At 45.5% G+C, this 16,965-nt stretch overlaps 1 protein-coding gene across 6 annotated transcripts in view; it reads left to right on the top strand.

Moving 5' to 3' along the window:
- Nucleotides 1-16,965, top strand: part of dlgap2a (discs, large (Drosophila) homolog-associated protein 2a) — a 147,803-nt gene that overhangs the window by 32,431 nt on the left and 98,407 nt on the right. For 3 of the 6 annotated variants that reach the window (XM_035610327.2, XM_035610328.2, XM_035610326.2), the window contains exon 1: nucleotides 9,927-10,396. The exons of 1 other annotated variant lie outside the window; for it this stretch is intronic. In XM_035610327.2, the coding sequence (XP_035466220.1) occupies nucleotides 10,075-10,396 (322 nt within the window). In that variant the 5' untranslated portion in view covers nucleotides 9,927-10,074. Of the gene's footprint in view, nucleotides 1-9,926; nucleotides 10,397-16,965 lie in introns of those variants that run through there. 2 more of the 6 variants (XM_047337762.1, XM_035610334.2) reach the window with 1 other exon arrangement.

The raw sequence follows: 16,965 nt of genomic DNA, 5'->3' as shown, positions 1-16,965 counted from the left end.
GTCAACTGCTTGTTGGTGTCCGGTTGGATGAAGGTGTCACATCAGCCTGCACAGCAGCACCCAGTGCCGTCAACGTCGCTTGCACAGTTTACATCTAAATGAGCTGTTCATGCAAAATATCACATATCCAGAAATAACATGCCGTATGAAAAATAGATATAAATACAGGTGTATAATTTAGAGCCTATGAATTTTTTTTATTTTTTACATGTGCGGTGTATATATAGTATGAGCAGATGTGTAGACACATGCCAAAGAAATGTAGAAAATGATTTCTCTTCACCCATCCGGCCTCAACAAATTCATCCCCAGACTCTCCTTTCGAAGCACGTTTAGCATTTTATTCACAGCAATGTCATCAGTCTGAGTCTTTGTATATACGCCTTATGTCCGTGATAAAATTGATGAAGCTGATGAAAGGTCGCCGAGATTATTTATTTCATATCTGTGGTATTTATATCCAAAGCCTAAAATAGTAAAATGGCAAACGCCTTGCTTAAGCTCTACAGGCAGACTACTGAAGGCACCAAACACCCAACGTTTTGTTGTCTAGTCGAGTGCAGCGCTGCATGGCGTCTGCGTCTGCACAAATGTTTGTGATCTATTGTGTGTTCGTGTTGGGAAAAAAGCTTTAAAGATCACATCTTCCATGCAGCGGCGCAGCAGCATGGAGAATCACAGAGGCACGGATGGCGGGAGCAGGGGGGAGATTTTCCTGTTTGAATCACACAGAGGGCGCAGAGCGTTGCTCCTTTTCTTAGCAGAGAAAAAAACAAAAAAAACGAGACTGTCATGAGATTGGACGTAGTGTATTGAAAGTTCCGTTAGCTGTTTGTGACTATATTTTTTATATTTTTTAGTTGTGGAGAAAGGGAATTTAAAGGTTAAAATGCACTTTAATAAGTTAAACACTTTAAAATAAGCAGGATTTCAAAGACGCGCAGCGACAAACTCTGAATAATGGATGAACAGTGACGTGGTGGTATTCAGTTTCTGATCTCCCTTTCTTTTCTCTTGAGATTCCACAATGTCTAGAAACAAACAGTTTATGCCTATTACATCCAGTCTTTCTTTCTGTCAGCCTCTGAATCCACATTTTAGAACTTTGCCTTCCTCTTTTTTTCTTGTTATCCAGCAGTGACTGTAACAACCACTCATGCAAAATCACACTTATCATCCTTGTCACCCACCCAAACAAATTTTTCTGTCTTTTCTCTTTCCCCCCTCTCCGTGAAGTCCTCGATTCGTACTCTTTTTTCTTTGTCCAGCAACTGACAACAGAACATTTGTGGAATAACAGAAAAAAGAACAAATATCATGCAAGCTACGACTTTTTTCTGGGAGGTTGGGAAACGCACCCATCAACAAGTTAATACCTCTGTCATATCACGTCAACATGAACTTTATTCTGTGTCAGTTCGTGTACCCATCCCTCTAGACAACTACCTATTGCGTTATGTCATCCCCACATACAAGGAAAAGATGTGAAGTGGTTTGAAACTTTCTAATTTCTCTCTGTTTTTCTAACTTTTGACTCGCGTACTGGCGAGTCGTCCGTCACTGTCAAACCCAGAATCCCAGTAAATCAGCTCCCCTCAGCTATTATTGCTGATACGCCCCACTTTAAATACCCAATGGGTCCGGTAGATGCAGGCGGAGCTTGATGACTTACTCCTTCTGACTCCTGTAAGACTCTGAGAATCAGCCGTAATTACGATCAAAACTTTTCAGGAAAGCCCCTGAGGCGACTCACACAGCTGCGTCAATGTGGCGCGTCCCTCCAACGGAGACTTGTCTGCTTCAAAACAAAACGGCACAAAAGGTCCGTTGGAATTTGAGTTTGAATTCTGCCGCAGATGGACATCCTCCCCACGCAATCTGTTAATGCCAAAAATGAATTCTCCACTGGGCTGGGCACCCATTTGTAAGCTGGACATGGCTGTTTTTGTATTCCTTTTCCATTTCCTTTGTTTATTCTCCTTCTTTAACAAGGCAAAACATTTCCTTTTTTTTTTTGAAGTTACTCGGCACATAATGTTAAGGGCGCATGCACGGCCTCACTTTGACTCCAGCGCGCTGTGTGTTTGCCCTCTCCGAGCCCTCGCAGTGTGTCAGATCGGAACGCCCACTGTTTCACGTTAACCATGCAGCATGAATCCCTGTGTCGGTGCGTGCCGCGCTGCTGGTGATATCCCATAAGTAGGCAAATATACACAAGAATTAAAATCGCGATCTAGGAGGAGGGATGTCTCTGCACATGACAGCTCGGGATTGTGTGTTCAGCAGAGAGGAAGAAGAATATTTAGTACTTTCTACGAGAACATCTCGTGGAGGACCAGCGACGCTCTTAATTAATTTCCCTTGTCGGAAGCTGAAAGGAAGAATAATTCTATAAACAACATCGCAACGTTGGTGAGAGTATTCCTGTGTTGCCAGCGGGCCAGCTGGCGCGCTGCTGCCGTTGTTTGTCTTTCGAACGGCGCCGGAGGAAGCCGAGCGTGCAGAAAGCGCACACGTGCGCGGTTCCGCCGCAGTAGGTCAAGCTAATTCCGTGTGAGCACACTTTGTTTTAATTTTCTTCGGTAAACAGCCCAACAGATTGACCCCTAATCCGTCTCTGTGTCGCAGCGCCGGGCGCGGGGTTGAACATGTGGAGGCAGCATTTTCTGCAAGAGGGGATGTGAAATGAGCGCGGGTCTCATGCTGGTTACTTGAAAATTGATTACTGCTCTGATTATCGTTCATCTTGTTAAATGCAGATGGGTGAGAACAGGTGTAGCTTTAAATCACTTGTATTCATACCAACGTTCCCTGACTTGTGGAAACTTTTTTAGCATTTTAACTCTACCCAACTGTATGTGGCATTATATACATATACATAATAATGTAAAAATGCAACAACTAACTGTCTGGTTGTGGCGGGTCAGCTTTGAGATCAGATATTTTTATCGTTATTGTTCCGGCTGTCTGGTTGCTCAGCTTGCATTTAGAGTAAAACAGATGATAATGCACCACATGAATTGGGTTTGCGATTGACACCTGGCCCGTCCAATTGTTGCAGGTGTACAGTAGGTGGGCGTGCAGTGGACAAGCTCTCAGTCAGACCCACCCCCAATCGTATGTCCGGTTGCAAACAACCCCCCCCCCCAACATGGCGCTTGTCAAAATGCGAAATTCAAGGCTTCAAAAACGGCAGCCCACAAACCAACGGGTGTCATCTTGGGTTGCCACTTGGGGCAGGACCTGTGTTTGCATGAACACGACTTGACTGGCTATAGCGCTTGGGTATTTGTTTAAGCACATTTTGATTGTCGCTTGAAAGGTGGATCTTTTTTCCGAACTTCTGCTGTGCACAACGGCAGCCAGGCAAAAGAGACGGAACCGCAGTGCAGTTCGGCAACGCATGGCGTCGGCTCATGCATAGTGAACGAGCAGCGTTTCTGTTGGAGCTTCCACCCGTGCGTGTGGGTGCTTCGTTATTGTTTCAAATGCTCGTCGTGAACGGTCTCAAGTTGGCCTTAAGTTTGCTAGACTTTGGATGATCACTGTTTGGGTAGTGGGGTTTTAGCGAAACTGTTCCTGAGTTCTGTGACTTATTTGATTAGCGTTTGTCTTCTCAATAGACCCTGACATTGAAAATCACTGATTGAGTCAGTACAGTTTCATGGGGGATGTTTGGTATTACAGTCTTGAGACTCGTGTGGGAATTGTTCAAACCTATAATAGCGAGACCCCGTGTGCCCTCTATTAAGCCCCGTGGTGCTCGTCCTATCCGAATGAGGTAGTTCATACTCATTACAATCTTTGCAGTGCTACTCCGAAGCCCATCTTGTTAACATGGAGTGATATTGAATTTCAGTGTAAGCTCAATTCTTCTTCGTCCCGTGCCTTCTTTTCATTAAGTCCAGCATTGTGTCCACAAATACTGCCACATCTCGGGCAGTGCAATAATCACCGTTGCTCACTAATGCATCTCATTTCCATTTTTCACTTTCCCACTTTGTGCCACGCAAGTAGGCATGGCTGCATGTGTGCAGCGTGTACAATATGTTTCCTAAAGCTGCTTGACATTATCATGGCTTAGGATTATGTTTTCACCATCTGGGCCTTTTATTTGTATTTGTATGCAAACAGTACCTACTGTCTCTAGATGGTGAGAGCCAGCATTCTCAACCTGCAAATGTCCAATGTTCAACGTACATAGTAATTTAAATGTGACATTATATATAGTGTCACATTATATATAGTTAAATCTGCCTGGAAAAAGATAGTTTATTATCATGTGCAATTTCAAATGTACCCATGTTGTTTTTTTGCTACATTTCAATTTACAGTACATTTTGAAATTTGCAAGCAAACTCCGGGTTATAACGATATGAAAAGAAGAAGGAGACTAAAAGGAAAACAAGCAGTCCGACTGAGGTGAATTTCAGTGGCTAATGCTTTTGTAATTCAGACATAAAGTAAATTATAGTGTTGACAGGATACAATTGCCCTCGTTTTGGCTTCCTATAAAAATTTACGCATTTTATGCCTTTTTTTTATTACAGAATCGGTGGAGTGATGATAGGAAATGAGGAGACAGAAGAACGAGGGAATAACGTGCAGAAAAACAGAGGGTTTTACATTACATTTGCATTCACAGTTCAACAGCAGTTCAGAATATCTCCAGTAATTCAAAAAAGAAAAAAAGTCAGGTCTATTTTTGTCTTTGGTGATGGGGAAAAAAAATTGTCAGCGGTGTCAAATCAGATGCATTTCAGAATGACAAATGTGTATTTCAAAAGACACGCCTACATGGCATTGCTGTCTCCAGCTGCAGCCTAGAGGGCAGCGGGACCAACCAGACAGTCGGGCTTCAATCTCCGCTTAATGCTTGATTTGGAGGGAGCTGTTTTCCTAATAAAACATGCCGTCGAGGAGGCAGGAACACAGCTAACGCAACCATAGCTGCACATCAGTCGTGGAATAACAAGGCGGCCGCGCGCTGGCATTAGCCGTTTCATTTCCTGTCATCTTTTACCCTCAGAAGATTAACTGGTGTGACCTCAGCCGTAAAGAGGCGGTTGAATGAGAAACTTTCCAGCGAACGTGCTGACTGTTTATCATATTTCTGATGATGCCACAGGGGAGGTGGGCCGCCACCGGCCCTGATTTACACCTTTGATGTCTCCCGGCCGCAAAACATTTGCCCTCCACCACAGAATTTTTTTCAAGAACTAACGATTTAGATGAATCACAGTCAAAGTGCTGAAGGTCTCCGTTCTGCTGCCACAAAGTGGTTCCTGCTGAGTCAGGTCTCCGGACAGGCGAGCGCATCATTTTTTTTTCTACGGAGCCCATCACAAACTGCACGCGATGATGCCGGCCGCAAACTGGATGTCCGATAAATGCAAGCTGCGATATTGTTCATTGCTAATTTACTTGCTCAAATTGAATTCCTTCATGTGGGAAAATGTAACTGGACATGTCAGTCATCAAGACCAAACACAACAATCTGAACTCTCAACTGTCAGAAGTGGGGGAAAAATACTTTACAAGTCACTGCCATCTGAAAAGAAAGAAACGCATCAATCACGTCAAGTAAACCGAGAGGAGAGACGGAAAGGCGACACGCAAGAAACATTGAAACACTCTTATCAAATTGCTAAGCCATTAGTTTCCACCACAATGTTTCGTCGTAACGCCGGGCCCGCATACCAGTTTATTATGCACTCGCGGTTCGGAGTGCTTTTCGCTCACACATTTGTCTTAGTCTGGTGTGTTATTACCTCCGGGGAGAATCCATCACTCTGCTTAATGCGGCCGAGTAATCACCTGCTCAGAGTCATTTCTTGTGCTTTCCTAAACTGCAAACAGAACGACTTGGCATATTCAGCGCGCTGGTCTTCTTCTGGGGCCCGAGGCGCCGTCGTTCATCAAGGCCCGGACCGTTGACCCAGACAGTGCAGGGGTAGATGGGGGATATGAATGAAAGGCCGTGACGTTTGGTGTCGTACGCTGGCCTTTGCGGTTCACCCTTCCTCGTAGCCCCGAGGGTGACGCCAATAGAAACGGAACCCCTCCAGACACTCAGTCCACCGACACCTTCCTGTAATTTTTTTTAAAGAAAGTGCTGTAAATGATTTAAGAACTCTGTAGCGGCTTTATTCCCAAAGTGGCGCGGCCACCTGAGGTGTGGATCGATGCACCACACTGTAATGCAGATGTATTATTTGGCCGTGAGGTTTGTCTGTGTGAGAAAAATCCCTGTGAATAATGTGGGCGATATCACCTTGAACAACTACAGCAGCGGGTTCAGTGGTTACATAATGGAGGCGCGCACGCACACACACACGCACACGCACACGCACACGCTCACGCACACGCTCACAAAAAACACAAACAAAAACGTTACACCAAATGAGATCAGAGAGAGAAGATAAACTAGGGGATCCATTATCCCGACTGCGAGCAGAGCCAGATATGCCAGGAAGACATACCCGGTATTAAATTAACTCTGGATTTGATTTGTCTGATAGACTTGGATATTTCCTCTAGGATGCATTTAATGCTGCAGTGGTTCTGCAGTTTTGACAGTGTGTGCAAGTGATGCACAACACTATACCACTGATACAATACAGCATGTTGGACATGTTACTGACATTTTGGTCCTTTTTTTTTTGTTCCATCTGGCAGGTGAACATGCCATAGTTTGTAGAGGCGAATCCAGGTAAAAACCCCCAAAAGTTCAGTTCGGTTTCGGTGTCATTAATTGTGTTTGCGCTGCTACAGATTAATCAACATTTTTGATTAATCTCTGGTGAATTATGTAAAACCAGGAAGATATTTGAATTGTAAGTGTCCACTGTGTATTTCTGGTAATGCCGACGAGCTTTAAACTAGAAAATGAGATCCATTGTTTTCAAATGAAGCGCGTTCCCTCCATAAGGTCCACGCACTCAACGGTTGGCTCAATGGTGGTTTGGTATGTGCATCGTTAAACAATGACAAGGTGCCCAGGGCACAGCACAACAAGACACGCGAGATGTGTCTTTTCCCATGTTGTGTGGCCAGAGCATTGATAAGGCTGAATGACTAGAATGAATAGTTAGCGGTGGCTGCGATCTCATTACAAGGACAAACCACGTACAGCAGGAGGCTGATATCTCTGGCACAGCCCCACTCCGATGTTTCCAATTTGAATTGAGGAGGGGAATAATGCTTAAAGCCTTTCCCCGCGTGGATATTGGCTTGTATGGCACAGCGACCCGTGAAATTAATATTTTTGTGAGATGAGATTTGTTATACACAAAGAGGAAGGCCTGCTTTTCCAGCCGACCGAGAAGCGCCGGGGCGCAGGAGGGTGGAGGTATTGTGTGTTCGGCGTGTGGAGAGCACGGAAAATAATCACACCTGAGAGAGGGAAAGGAAGAAAATCGAGATGGAGAACAAGGAAGAAGATGAAGAGACGGGAGGAAAAAGTAAACGTTGGAGAGTTTGAAAAATATGAGAGGCTGATGAAGGCCACGGCGAGGAACAGGATAACTGAGAGGCTCGGCTCATGCAAGATACGCAGAGAATTTGAAAGAGTTTGTTTTGTAGTTTGATCTAACCGTGTTGTGTAGCTCCTTGAGCCAGCATGCTCCCTACTGCATGAAATGCATTTTTCGAAAATGATTATTATTTGAATCTCTGAGGATTTGAACATGACATAAATCTTGTTAAAGTTGACGTGCTGAAAAGATAAATTGACTAGAAGCTCAAAGTGCAGATCTGTGTCCCAATTGGCGATAGCATTTTTACAAATAGAGTTGCTCAGCATACATTGAAATAATTTTTCAGCCTCCCAGGTATTATAGATGATTTATTTCAAAACAGGAAATGCACATTACAGTCCTCCTCCGGCTAACTGACTTTCACACGGCACAGTTTGCAGCAATGACCCCCAACATTTGAAATTTCTCGTCATATTTTTTTAATTCATCTGTCGGTTGAATTTAAAAATTCAGCTCAGGTTGATTTAGTTGAAAAGTTTGTCTTCAGCTGATTTGTTTAACCCCGTACAAGTGTTTTACAGGAGAAACAAAAAGAAAGTCCCTTATGAGTTGATCCATGTAGAAGTCTCGGAAATAAAGAGAAGCACTGTTGCTATATCACAAGGTAGAGCAATTTCAGTTGTTGTATTACATGAAAAGGTAATTTAATGTTGTTCAATCCAACGTAACCCTTGTATGGTTTAGTACGTGAACAATGTAGAGAGTCTGCTGTGCCTGGTCACTGTTGCTTAGCTTTGATTGGACAAGTTTTCTTCAGGTGCAGGGTTTCATGAAGAGTCAATTTTCAACCAATTATAGTAATAAAAATTTCATTAAAAGTACTTTATCTGTAGTACTTTTCAAAATTACCCAAAATGTCAAAACTGGGCGACAAAAAGTATAAATGCATAATGAGCTAGAACAGCACTCATAGTGCACATACCGCCGCCAAGGCCCAACAGGCCCCTTCGATTCAATGAAGTTACACAAATCTCACACAGCCTTGTAGATATCAGTCCCCTCAATATATGTCTGGTTTTATTCATCAAGGTCCATGCATTGTTCCCTGGGAAAACATTGAATCCGTCAAAAAAAAAAAGCTGCCCTATCTCACAATCTTAAAGAAAGTGATGAAATATCCCGGAACAGCCCATTTTTTCTCCCATGTCCCATCCTTCCGCCAATTTTTGTGGAAATCTGTAGTTTTTGCATAATCGTGCTGATAGACCAACCAACCAACCAAATAAGAAGCAAATTGACGGGGGGGGGAAATGTAACCTCCTCCGGCAGAGGTAATTGAAGAATGCAAGGGCATCTTGACATAATAATAAGACGTAATTTACAATTTATAATTCAAAAAATGTAAGACAATCGTGGTGTGAAAATATCACCCCAACAGGAATCGCCCCATCAACCCATGATCTGATCCGTGCAGCAGCCTCATTATAAACTCCGACAGTCCATGCCCTCCTTCGCCTCGTCCCGTTCTCCTCATTTATGTATTTCTTTACCTGATCAAGGCAGAGACCAATATCCGCGTTACGCCTTTAACCACCTTGCCGGTGAGGTGGGAATACATTTATACGTCGAGCTCGTAAATCCCCAAACTCTACCCGGCGGAGCACTGTTAGAATGCGCGGCCGTCGGCCATAACCGGCTCCCTTGGCCTGAGAGTCTATAGATCTGGATTGACAGCTGCACCGTTGCGTCTGCCACTGTTAAATATTGAAGGATTTTTGGGCGGACGGCAGGCAGCTCCGCCGAGCGACCTTGAGCCCTGCTGGGGCCGAAGGACTCCAACTAAAAGCCCTGCTCCCCTGGTACAGCGAGCAAGAGGCACTTCAGCCAGGCAACCCAATAGCTCCATAAGAGAGATTGATAGATGGCTGAATGTGCCACATTGTTGCAGGGTATTCCCTTGATATGCTTTTAAAATGGATATCCACTTGTGAGCCTAGTTTTTAAGGCACCTTGTGGATAGTTTGACCGGCCATGTGACTTTAATGTCCCGCAATTCAGTGCGCATAGCCACACTTTTGATATTTTATCTCTTCTACATTCAAATTTAAAAACAGTGCTCGGTTTGCACTGTCACACGTTGTCGGAACAAGAGGCAGACATCGAAAAAGAAAACAGAAGGAGGGGATGCTCATTGTCAGTGGTGTCATACTGGAAGAAGAAAAAACTGCTCGGAGGGAGCCCCCTGAAATGATGCGAGTGTAATAGTTCATCCACAGTGACGCTGTAGATACGGAAACGGAAGAAGCCGGAGAATTATGGTGTATCAGATGTCGTGCAAAGAGAGGAACGGCATTTGAGATAGTGGAAAACTCCCGCTCGCTGCAGCCTCCCACTATCTCCCGCTCCGCTTCTCTCCGTAACGCTCCTCTTCGTGTCCGTGGCCAATTCCGGGATCCAGACTCCAGTCCCGGATTTTCGCTCGAGCCATGCTGTTGGATCCAGCAGCAGCGAACGCCTGTTTATCCCGCCTCTCTCCCCTCTCTCCCTCTCCCTCTGCCTCTCTCGCGCTGCGCGCCGCTCTGGTCTGCTGCAGTGGATGGTCCTGGCGGTGCGCTCGCAACTCAGCCTCAGCGGTGGAGATCGGAGCGTCTCAGTGTCATTTCCCCCACCCACCTTTCCCCCCGCCTTTTCAGCCCTCGTTCCCCTTTGCCACCCGTCAGATGGGGTCTGGATAAATGTGCGGGGGAAAAGTCGTAGGATAGACGGAGTGGGGGGGGGAGAGAGAGAGAGAGGGAAGAGCTCAGGAAGTCTTCAATCCAACATCTCCTGCACATGTGACGTGTGTGATGTTCCTCTGTCTCCGGATGACAGAGAAGCTTGCGCTCTCGGATGCCTCCTGCTTTTAGACTCTGTGCCAGGTAAGTTCTTCCTCGGGCTTCTTCTTTTTATCCTGCATTGGATGTGGCAGTTTGACAGAGGAGCGTCTCCGGCTCGTTTCTCCCTGGTGGGAGGGGGTTAACATGTTTTAATGTGGAGATTATTCTCTGGCTGAGATGGAGTGCAAACAGGTCCAGTTTAGAGGAGGGTTGACGTATATGTCATGCAGTAACGTGTGTGTATGTGCGAACTATGAGCTTCTGTGCTTCCATCGTATTTCCTTTGAGCGTCCATCATATTTCCCAAAGAGCGCTCTGCAATAAATTCTGCTCTACTGCAGCAACTTGAAATCATCAATATCTTTTCTTCTTTCTTTTTTTCACATTGAAGCAGGATTATATTGTGGGATTGTTCCACACACTGTCATCCACCATCCTATATATAAGTGGGTATCAGGGAGTGGTAGTAGATGTATTTGAGTCCCTCAGAGTGTGTTTCCTCTGGTGTGGGTGGAGGTGGTGGTGGGGTATAAAAAAAAAAAAGTGCAGCATTGTCACTGTTTTCCTGTTCGGGGTCGAAATCAAAGATACTGTATGCGGGCTGCAGTGCAGCACAGACGATAACAAGGAAATTCTGTGACATCACAGTCGAGGGCGCACACTACACCGTGTCTGTGTGTGTGTGTGTGTGTGTGTGTGTGTGTGTGTGTGTGGGCGGCTTTATGCGTCTAATGTAAACTCTCTCACGGAGGGCTGAGCGCTGTGTTGGCAGCCTTGTGCGTCGCTTCGTGTTTTCTGAATGAAGTGCTTTTATTCTGTTTGTCAAGAATGGAGAAAGATGCATGTGTGTTCACATATGTTCTCCTGTTTGTGTGTGTTTGTGTGTGTGTGTGTGTGCGTGAGGCGCGTGTTTCCCTGTCAACACTGTCACCCACTGACTCCCCCTCCGCTTGAATGTGGTCGTGAGCACAGACCTCGGAAGCGCACGCTCACTTTTGGGGAAACACTCGTCCACAGTGCAGTGGCGTCTCCTCGTGAGGTGATGCGCACGGCGTTCTGACTGTGGGTGGTGACTTGGTGACGATTTACAACCCGGGCTCCCGGGATCTCGCCCCCCCGCTGTAAATCAGCCCCGCTTGGCGATTGCACAGAGCCACTGCAGCCAGTTAGAGGAGATGCTCTGGACGTCCGCGTCCACTGCTGCACTGCAGACACACTCTCTCCCAACGGAGCTGCGAACGGACGAGAGTGCCACTCAGCCACAGACAGCGTAGGCATTGATGAGAGAGGCTCGTCCTTTATCAGTCTCTCGTATTTGAACAGATGCTTATGATCCAAAGCAACTTCCAGCAGTCTGTGTGTGGTTTTTGGTTGTTGCAGGTGCAGGCGGGCCCATTTGATGGGAATTGAAGCCAGGGTCTGGTGTTATTACTGCCATACTCGCCGACACCTGTGTCACTAATGCCATTACGCTGAAGCATCAGGGCTCTCCGGGTGTTAATTGAAAAAAACGCGTTCACGTACCGGACCCAGTGACAATCAACGCCCCGGTGCTTCTCGTGGCTCGTCTGTCCTCCCCAAGTGGTGCTCATTAATTAGAATTAGAGGATCTGATTTCCAATGGGGGCCTCCCCAGCACAGTACATGCATACAGCACAGGAAAGGGACCACATTCACACTGTCCTGCTCAAGTGTCTTTGAGACAGGCAGCTGTATCACAGAGCTATTCCTCACATAATGCAAGGGCTTGTTTCGCTGCCCCAGTGTTCACACGCATGCGTAAATTACCACAGAGAATAATCCGAGGACATAGGACCAATGAGTGTCACCGCAGTGGGCAAGTGGTCGCTTTCAACCCGTGTCCCACACTCACTGCTAATTCATGTAAATGTGAGCGAGGAGGTGAAGGAGTTGGATGGATCCATAGAGCACATTCATGAGCACACCCACCCAGCATGGAGGACTTGTGGATGAGCAGGTTAAGTGGCTGCTACATTCTAGTGGCTGCTCTAAATTTCCTTTCTTCTAAATGATTTAGCATATTTTCATATAGTATGTGTTGCATCCATTTCTCCATATTTATTACTAATAAAAAGAGATAACAATGATACCAGAAATCTAGATTTAAGTTCTCTGATGTCCAACAACAACCATCCAATTTTTATTGACATCATCACATCTTTATTGAGAGAACAGGATAGGAAATTCCTCACATGATTTACTTTTCATACCACATAAAATTAGTGATCAAGTGGCAACTCATCCCTGCTCCACCGCGTACAGTGTTTTATCATCTATTTTACTCTTAATGGAGCACCATTTACGAAATCAACATAATGCTGTTTTGGAGAATATTGGAAACTAGAGATTGAGACCATAAACTGCTCAGGAAAATGGCTACTGACGTTATAAATCAAGAGCCATATTCTAATAGACCTCTATAGAAACTTGACTTCTTTATGCAACCAGTGGAGTCGTCCTCTGCTGGTCAATCCAGAGGATACAGGTTGCAGCTTTGGATTCACTTTCATGACTCGGTGACCACGTTTTATACAGTCTATGGGTGTGATATGATAATGTGTAAATTGAATACAGTTGAATCCACTGACGGCAGTGGAATTATACTCTCTTGTGTAACTAATTATTGAACTAATTTGAAAATGAAATGGCATCCCATTAAACACATGGAACATAACACTACGTGCCTTTGATGATCAAGAAGAAGGGTAAATGTAGAAAAACTATCAAGACCAATTTTTTAAACTTCTTCCTGATCTTGATCTGCACTTTCCTCATAAGCCATGTTCTGCTGTGATTGTCACACCCGTCTCACAGATATTCGACAAGCAGCGCAACTGAGCTTCACCACCCCTCGATTTAGCCTTCACAAACTGTTTTGCACGTAGCTTCCTGCAAGTGTAATGAAAAAAGCTTACGTGCTTACTGAGACACACACACGGATCATTGTAACTGTGCTTCTGAAGCAGTGTCAGAATTAGGCCTCAGCATCTGCCAAGCTTGGCTTGTAACTTGATGACACCACGAGCGATAATAATATTTTTCTCACATTTGGCCGGTTTGTGTATGCTGATTTCAAGCCCCGCACTTTCCGTTTGCACACAAGCAACACACCAAGCACTTCAACCCAATCCTCTATTCAGTTTGACTACATTTACTTCAGCACCGATTAGTTGGAATCAAACACCGTCCCTGAGCAATATAGATCAAACGCAGTGTATATTAACCTTGCCGTCAATGACAGACTATGGATTGTCTTGTCAGACGCCCGCTCTGCCGGGCGGCTTGTCCCTTTCCCGCGGACTGGCGAGGAATCGGGACGGACACAACTGTGGGTCCCGCTGGATTTGATTGCGGAGACGGCGCGCTTACATAATGTGTTTCTCCGAGGTCGATCAGCATGTTATATCCGTGTGTCATGTTTGGTTTGGCTGAGGCCTCGCCGCACGTATGTCGAGCGCGCGCCGTATCTGTACCGCTCCTGCTCGGTGCACGTCGCCGATGGACTCCCTGAATTAAGCAAGTGTTTACCAGAAGTAGCAAATGAAGGACAAATTGCTATTCATGCACACACACGCGCGCGCCCGAGGATCAGCGCTTTAAAAGAATGCACAGATGGACGACCCATTCTCGGCGTTCTTGGCAGCTCACATTCGATATATGAAGCTCACAAACAAGCATATCGTCCGTCAGCCATGAAACAAATGGGAGAGGCCCCCGGGAGCAGCACTGGATGAATCCTGTGCAGTCCTGTCATCCCTCTGCATCTCGACGGGCGGAATAATACCTCCGGCAACTCGGAATAATAATCTACACCATTTCACATGAATTATATGCGCGATAGAAAAATTTGTAATAACCACGGCAAGGAGCAATTCATTCAAGTGGCCTGGAGTAACAGGTCCTCAAAGTGAGATACGGGAAAACCAGGGATCTTATAGACGTCAATAGCCTGTGAAGGGTTGCAGATAGTTAATTGGTTTTTGAAGGCACGCCTTGCCGTCGCATTGCCAGGGTGACAAATCACGTTCGCACAGCTCAGGTTTCATGGTTTGCGGGCCACTCGTGTTGATTCGCGAAGCTTAAGGACGCATATTTTTACAGTCCAACAGGGAGCGCCTATACTGTAACGACGGTGGAGTGCCTCTCAAAATTGGTTAAATACGTCAGGAGACGACGCAGAGTCTTCACTTCTGTTGTGTAGCCGCGCGGCTTCGGAAACCTTGCAGCGAAAGGAAAGCGTTAGAATGAAAACGGGAAAATAGTGAGATGGCAACGGGCTGACGGCTCAATGTGGAAGAATTTAATTTGTCATGGATCATCATGTCAGCAGCTGACATGGGTGACAGCTATGGCAGGGCGTTGTTGTTGGTCTGTTGTTGTTGTTGTTGGATGAGGATCACGTGCCACAGCTCTGGATGAGTGCATGAACTGTCGGACACACAGATGGTGGCCTGGCTCGTCTTAATGCAAAATCACTGGTCAGTATGGTTTCAACGTGGGACGAGGCAGCCCAGCCGCTGTAGATGAGTGTGTGTGTGTGTGTGTGTGTGTGTGTGTGTGTGTGTGTGTGTGTAAACTTGCAGAATGCCAGAGAAGCCCTGAAACCTCTGAATCCTCAGATAGCATCCCTCTCCCCTTCTCTCCCTCTTTCTCTCGTCTTCATCTCTTTTTGCCCCTTCTTCCTCTCTCTCTCTCTCTCTCTCTCTCTCTGGGCAGTCGATAGGTTGCACTGCAGCCCGAGCCAGAGCTCCGCCTCTGAGCCACAGGTGAAGAATTAGAGCTCGATGCCTCATGCACTGAAACAGAACAACCTCTTCACTCTTGAAAGTGCGACTCGGATAAGCTGCTCCGTCTCTCTTTACCTCCGCCGGCAGCCTGTTGACACACCTTCACGCCTGTGATCGTCACCGACTCACAGGATGATAAACTGTCGTGTGCGCTCTGGCACACATCGCTGCCTTTTTTTGCCGTTGTGTGGCGTGTTTATCCCATTGGCCTTCTTCTCTCTCTGCCGTAAAGCTTCCGTCCATTTCAAATATAATTTTCATTTCACACTTGCTGAGAGTTAGACGAGAAGATGAGTTTGTTTTCTCCAGTAAACACAGATCTGAAATTAGCAAATGGTTCACTTTGTACTGTTCAAAGTTCAAAATGACAATTTTACAGAGGTAAAATGACAAATTGTCTTTTTTTACACTAAAATAATATGAAAAAACACGTTAATTAATGGACTTTACATTCCATTGTATTGATTTAGCTGATGCTTTTTGTCCAAAGTGACTTACAATGTGCTGGTAGACACATTTTTTCTATCACTGGACAAAGACAGGCTGGCACTTACCATCTGTTTCCAGTCTTTTATGTTAAGCTAAGCTACCCAGCTGCCGGCTCCAGTTCATGTTTACTTTTCAGATATGGAAAAGCTATGAATACTCATCTAACTCGCAGCAAGGATGTGTTTATTTTTTTACTGTTCTTTTAATTTTGGAATAATTATTGAATAATACAACATGTGATACGATAAATTTGATCAGCAGTCAATTTGTCGAAAACAAGTGTTCGAATATCTTTTGGCAAAAGACCTTCGGAGAAGGTCAATCTCACAAACACGGCACAGCAAAACTTCTTCAAACCCACAGAGCTCCTTTTCTAGTCATTGTGGGGATCCCAAAGTTTTCCAAGACACTTAGGTTGAAAGTGTATGAAATGACGCACAAGACAACCAGGATATTTTGAGGATACGATGGACCACTCAGCCATGAAGAGGCTTGGGTTTGATTGTTTTTAGTCAGTGTTAACATCCTATATTTATTGTGAAATGAAATTTAAACTTTAACTTAAACGGAAAACCAGGTATTATGAGAGTAGAACTTCATTGGGCACAACCTGCATTTTCCTCGCAAAACATATGCAGTGTCCGGTAGTAAGAATGTGTTGGAAGTGGTATGAATGTGGACAGAGCATGTTTGTGCTTTGCGGTTGAGCCCATCACAGCACCACCACTAAACACAACTCCTTTCTTTGCTTATGTTTAAAATCCAGCCGGTTTGACACCGCATCACAGGGCCTTGCTCCTTTTAGTTGCCATGGAGACACCATTAGGCAGTGGTGCCCCACCGATCTCTTTTTATTTTGTGTGTGTGTGTGTGTTTGTCTTTGCATAACCCCATGCCAAACCGCGCCGCTTGTCGGCGACTCGGCCGCGCCAACTGCGCGCGGGGGCGTGTGGACGGGTGCACGTGCACGTGCACGTTTCCCTGACTGAGAGCGAGTGGGAGAGAAAAGAAGAAAGAGAGATCAAAACAAGGTGGGAGGGACTGAGAGAATGAAAAAAGGAGCGGGGAAGAAGAATGACAAGGAGAGAGAATGAATGATAAGATGAGACGACGAGCAGGAAACATACACACACACATGTATATACTGTACACACACACACACACACACACACACACACACACACACATCCTCCAGCAGAGAGAGATGACTGGAGTACGTACGTGTGAGTGAGAAGGAGTGTGGGCGGAGGGATGCCGCAACAGTGCAGCTTATTTTGCCTTCTTCTCTCCGTCAGGGGCTTCTCCCTGCATTAC

This window comes from Scophthalmus maximus, chromosome 15 (genome assembly GCF_022379125.1).
Source record: "Scophthalmus maximus strain ysfricsl-2021 chromosome 15, ASM2237912v1, whole genome shotgun sequence".
NCBI lineage: Eukaryota > Metazoa > Chordata > Actinopteri > Pleuronectiformes > Scophthalmidae > Scophthalmus > Scophthalmus maximus.
This window is presented reverse-complemented; position numbering and strand designations above follow the sequence as displayed.